This window comes from Crocodylus porosus, unplaced genomic scaffold, assembly GCF_001723895.1.
Source record: "Crocodylus porosus isolate Cpor-Errol unplaced genomic scaffold, CroPor_comp1, whole genome shotgun sequence".
Classification (NCBI taxonomy): Eukaryota; Metazoa; Chordata; order Crocodylia; family Crocodylidae; genus Crocodylus; species Crocodylus porosus.
In genome coordinates, this window is record NW_017728916.1 from 3,444,167 (window position 1) to 3,449,533 (window position 5,367).

Sequence of the window (5,367 nt, forward strand, 5' to 3'; positions counted from 1 at the left end):
TCCAGTTCTGGGTGTCGCACTTTAAGAGGGATGTGGACAGCATGGAGAGGGTCCTGAAAAATTTGAACAGAGTTATGTCCTGAATCTATTAGGGACTGGCTGGTGGGACCAACAGTTTTGAGCCATTCGGGCAAATGGTGGTTTTGCTTTGACCGTTTTCAGGTTTTCAAATTGCCCTTGGTCAAAATCACAGCAGCGATGCCTGGAAAGCTGCGTGCAGCACGTCTGAGGAAAGTACCATTCCATCCAGGGAAGGGACAGACTTCGCCAAGTGATATCTGAGGAAAATACACAGCATTGTATATTTGTGTACCTAGGAGAAATAGTGCAGGATCTTTTATGGAAACAGCAACATGGGACTTGCTCATTCTTTTTCCTTCCAGATGTTGCTGGGTTTTCTTCAAATAAAAGGAAACGTTTGCCCACCTCCCCTCCTGAGCGGGCAGTTTATCTTGGGTCAGCTGGTGTAGTTTAAAACAGTCGGACACACAAACAGTTCCAGAGTCTGCTATTTCCAAACCTGCCTTCTACCCTGCGAAGGCAAAGTCAGAGAGAGGACCTGCCATCGCTATGAAAACACTTATTGCAGCCTACTCCCAAAATCAGAGTGGTAAGAAAATTGCAAGGCGTGTTTGTAATATTCTAGACTTGTGGTTGATAGAGTCAGTCAAGGCATGTTTGCTGTTGTTGTTGAATATGTTTTTAGATATCTCTTTCTATAAAATAGTCTATAATATTTTTATAAAGCTGTGCGTTAGCTGTGAAGGGAGCAGGGATGGGAATGGAGCAGAATTGCTTGGTAGAAGTGAGTTTACTGAAATCGGTCTGGGAAATCTGTCAGATCATTTACTGCAAAAGGGCATGAAAATGGCAAATTGTGTAATCCAAATCAAAGAAGAGCATCTGCCACCCCTTCAGATAGCTCTCCTACATAAGTCAATGGCCACGTAAGTGTGAGTCCAGTCAGAAATATTTGGCTTTTAGTCAACTAATAAGAAGAGCTGTGAGCTGTGTGACTTCCGGGACCTGGTCTGAAGACCTGGGAAGTCTGCAAGGAGTGATGGACTGAGTAGACTTGGGTAATTGCTCTAGGGAAACGAAAGTAATGTTCTTCTATCCAGTAACTGCTCTAATGCTTAGGTACCCCATTTGCAGTCTGGATTTTACTCCAGAAAGGCTGAACTTCAACATTGCCTAAGTCTGACCCAGCCAGACTTGAGTTGCTCTTCCTGACTTTCCAATATGGTCTAGTTCTCTCTGATCCAGCACTCCACTGAATGCAAGAGCCTGTTAGATAATGGTATTGAGTAGGTATGTTCATTGTAAGGATTTTTCCAGCTGTCTGATATTAAAGGCCTGATGCAGCTCCCTGCAGCCATTCTGAGTTCCTGTGAGCCAGCAGGCTTATGGTCTCAGTCCTTGGTGGGATGAGCTCGTTGGCCCTAGGACCTGCTCAGCTCAGCCAGAGCTCTTCACACAAACATCCTTTAAAAAGATGGGCAGGGAGCACATGGAGTTTGGAATCTGGCTTCTATCCCAGAGGGAAGAAGGATCAAAAGGCCCTGGCTGTGTTTGCAGTAACACTGGTGGGAGTTAATCATTCATAAAGGTTACCAGGGAGAGGAGGAGGGAGAAGGAAAACTAGTTAATGCTATTGAACTCCCACTTCCCAGAGTCAAGGCTGAGGGACCACAGGTCATGTGGCCTTATCAGTCACTGCAGGACAGGGCGGTTGGCCTGACACATCCAGACTCACCTGTTGTCAGCTCAGACACTGTGCTCGTGAGATGTCTGAGATGTGTGCGTGGTCCTACCTTGCCATGACACTTCACTCAGGCTTCCCTCTGGCTCGCCCTTCACAGGATAGACACAGCCCTGGTCAGTCTGTGGAGCAGGGAGAGCAGGATCTCACCTCTTCAGGGTTCTGGTCAACTTGGAAACTTTGATATTTTTATTAAAACCTCTTTCTCTGCAAGGGGGCCAGGTCCAGAGAATCCTTCCCCCACAGTTGCATGGGAGATCCTGCTCCTTAGAGGGGCTTTGAGCAGCCGAGAGTTATCTGTGCACTCAACAGCGTAGTGTCAGTCAGTCCCTATCGTGTACCTCCTTCTACATCTGCAGGCACAGGGGCCCAGCTGGGCCCTGCTGTCTCTTGCCCTTCGTCTTCCCGCCTCCCCCTGCTCTCTCTATAGCTCTCACTCTACTTTCTTCCTTCTGCTTCATGTTCATCTTCCTCACCTGTTACCAGCCAGGCTATTGGAAGCAACCAGCTAGGGACTGACCCAGCATACAGGCAAGAAGAAAGCCCTGTGCAAGTGTAAGGGGCAGGTGGGTAGGGTTGGTGTGGGGTGCAGGGCACAGCATGTGCTGAGGCAGTGGCTTCCCATTGCAGAGGGGTGTGACTGCATGTGTATTGGGGATCCTTGATCTGTGAGAGGAATAGCATGTGTTTGTGCAGGGGCATGCATGTGCGGTGTGGGGCTGTGTGTCATAGGGGGCGGTGCAGGTACAGGGGGTGGTTTCTTGTGGGTGGAGGGAAAGAAGAGCACTAGCAGATGGGTACAGCATGATCAGCAGGCAGTGATCAATAATGGAAGTGGTAAAAGGTGTTTATGCCTTCCAGGGAGCCATGCCAGCATCCAGGCTGCCCTGCGCACTCTGCTCACTGCCCCCTGGCCCTCGCAGCGGGATGTCCGGGCATGCCTCCAGCTTCTCTCTGTCCTGCAGTGGGTGCTCAGCTTCTTGTTCATGGGTGAGTAAGCACAGCAGCCTAGAGATGATCTGTACCGTCATGGGGGTCTCCTTCCCTCTCACTGCTAGAAATTCTCTACAGGTTTTTGGAGCAGGGAGGGCAACCCTCCATCACAGCCCATGAAATGTGGTTCCCCATCTCTCTGAGTGATGACTATAAAAAAGAAATCAGGACATCAGAAAATGCAGCCCCAGGGAACAGAAAGCTCCTTGGAGCAAGAAGGGGAAAAGCAGCCTTCTCAGGGGAGAGCAGGGTCTTGGCTGGTTATTGCTGGGGGGATTTTCAGATGAGACGGTAGCACTTTCTGTAAGAGCTGGGTATGTCTGCAGTCTCTCCCTGCCCTCCCGAGTGCAAAGACCCCTGTAGATGCATGTGGATTATCTGGAATCAAGCCTTTTCAGGAACAGTTGGATACTAGGAGCCTGATTATTTCATTTTGTAGAAGTTCAAAGTGCACCAACCCCTAGTGAGGGGGTGTCCAGCCAGAATCAGTCCTGGAACTCACAGCTGTGCCTTTGTGCACTCCCTTCCCACCTAGTGCACAGGGTTTTGGGGTGGAGCCTGTCTCCCTGCACATTGGTTCAGCATAGGGGCTGTGAGCACATCCACAGTACAAATAAATCAGCCCCAGTGGAGAAGTTGGCACCTGCTGACCTTCCGCTTGCTGTTAAGGTCAGAGAACATTTGGCTTTGCAAAGGGGGTGAGCTCTGTTGCTGACCCTCCCAAGAGCACTCTGACACAGGAATTATGTCTACACAACATGATTTGGTGTGGGCAGAGCTGCCCAAGCTAGTTGTGAATGACCTAGTTTGGGTACTGGAAGCAGTATAGCTGTGTCAGCTTATAGCCCAGGCATACTGCCTTGCTAACATGCTGTGCTGCTTCTGGAACCCAAGCTAGTTAGCTGAGAGCTAGTTCAGGTATTTCTACACAGTACTGCAATTGTCTGCACAGGACTTTGAAGGTAGTGACACAGAGATGTCCCATTAATTTAACATTTTTCTGCAGAATTCTGGTTTGCCCTGGCAGTTGTGAGTGAGTTAGTACTTATTAAAGAGATGTTGTAGCCGTGATAGCCCAGGAATTATTATAGCGTGTCAAAAAATCAGTATCAGTAGTGTTCAATCCTTGGTTCTTACTGTTCTTACGTAAACTGCCTGGACACTGATACTGACTGTTGAACACACTATAATCTACCTGATTCCTAAATTTCTTCCTATACGCAGCAGACCTGCGTATGAAGAATGTCTTGCATTTGAAAGATCATCTAACTTTATTCCAACCATGCAGTTTTCCCAATCAAAGATATCACCACCCATGCAAAAAAAAAATGCAGTTTGCTTATTAAAGAACAATTGTTTAAAAAGTGAAGAGGTCAATGGTAAATTATTTTAACACTTCAGGGTGCTGAGTTTATAGTAAATAAGTGTTGACTACGAGAGTGCTACATAGAGCTGTAGATTCCTACTGCTTTGGAAACAGGGGCTGTCTTTTTGTCAGGTATTTGTGCAGAGCCCGATACAATTGAGATCCTATGGTTCACTGAGACACCTACAGCAACAGTATATTAATACTGCTTCCTCTTTTTTTAATTAGGGCTTTAGCCAAAATTTGGAGCCATGTGGGTCATTTCCTTCAAACAGTCTGTTCTTTGATGTGGTTTTGTTTAGTTTCAAAGAATGCACATCCTCTTGCCTCCTTAAATGCAGGAGGAATTGAACAACAGGAGATGGTTTCTTTGCTCACAGCTCCAAACTACTTTCTAGTCAGCACTTGGCCCAACAACTATCTCTCAGCATCCCCTGTGGCCCCACCATAAGTATTTCTGTTGCATGTCTTCCTTGCTGTCTGCTTTCTCAGCTTCTCTGATTTTTCTTTCTTTCACAAAACAATACCCAGAGAAACACTTCCACTCACATATACTGCTGCCTTGGGTCTATCTGTGCTTTCATCGGAGGTTGCTACTGGTTCAGCCCTTTGGCTTCATAATGGAGCTTAATAGGTTTTTACAGCAATCTTAAATGAACCATAGCAGTTATACCTAGCCACATCGACACTCCAGTCTCTTCTTCATTTATCATCTTGAACAGGGTCTTTCTGTTAGAATATTTCACATCACCAACCATAAGCAGTTTCACTTCTATCCCAATCTTCTGGGAGGTTTTCTTCACTCGCTCAATCACATACCGGCAGGCCTTCTGTCCATGAACCCCTGAATAGATCCTTTTGTGCCAGTGAAATTTGGTATTGAGCCACTCCTGTTCTATTCTAAATGGGAAAATCAACATCCAGCCTCAGTTTCCACAGCTACCCTCTTAGTTTCAGGAGTAGCCCTGCTGTAATCCTGTAATCCTCTGAAGTACTCCCTCAGAGGTTCTTATGGATAACTTTAGGTTTAATAGTAGGACCCAGTATATTTGTTATGGCATTGTATTTATTCCAGTCAGTACTGTGTAGCAGTGGTTCTCAATCTTTTTTGGACCAGGACCCATTTGTAAGCACTGATAGCCAGTCCTGAACCCAGGACCCCTCACTCCTGACCCACTGCCCCTCCCCCCAGGCCCTGGTCGAGCAGTGTGTGGGGCAGGGGTGGGTGTGGGACAGATGGAGGGAG

General features: G+C 47.2%; 1 protein-coding gene across 1 annotated transcript in view; it reads left to right on the forward strand.

Moving 5' to 3' along the window:
• The first annotated feature begins 472 nt into the window (after positions 1-472).
• Positions 473-5,367, forward strand: part of LOC109310891 (diacylglycerol O-acyltransferase 2-like) — a 15,559-nt gene continuing 10,664 nt past the window's right edge. Inside the window, exons 1-2 of the mRNA XM_019536235.1 lie at positions 473-610; positions 2,624-2,752. Coding sequence (XP_019391780.1) covers positions 571-610; positions 2,624-2,752 — 169 coding nt within the window. The 5' untranslated portion in view covers positions 473-570. The remainder of the gene's footprint in view (positions 611-2,623; positions 2,753-5,367) is intronic.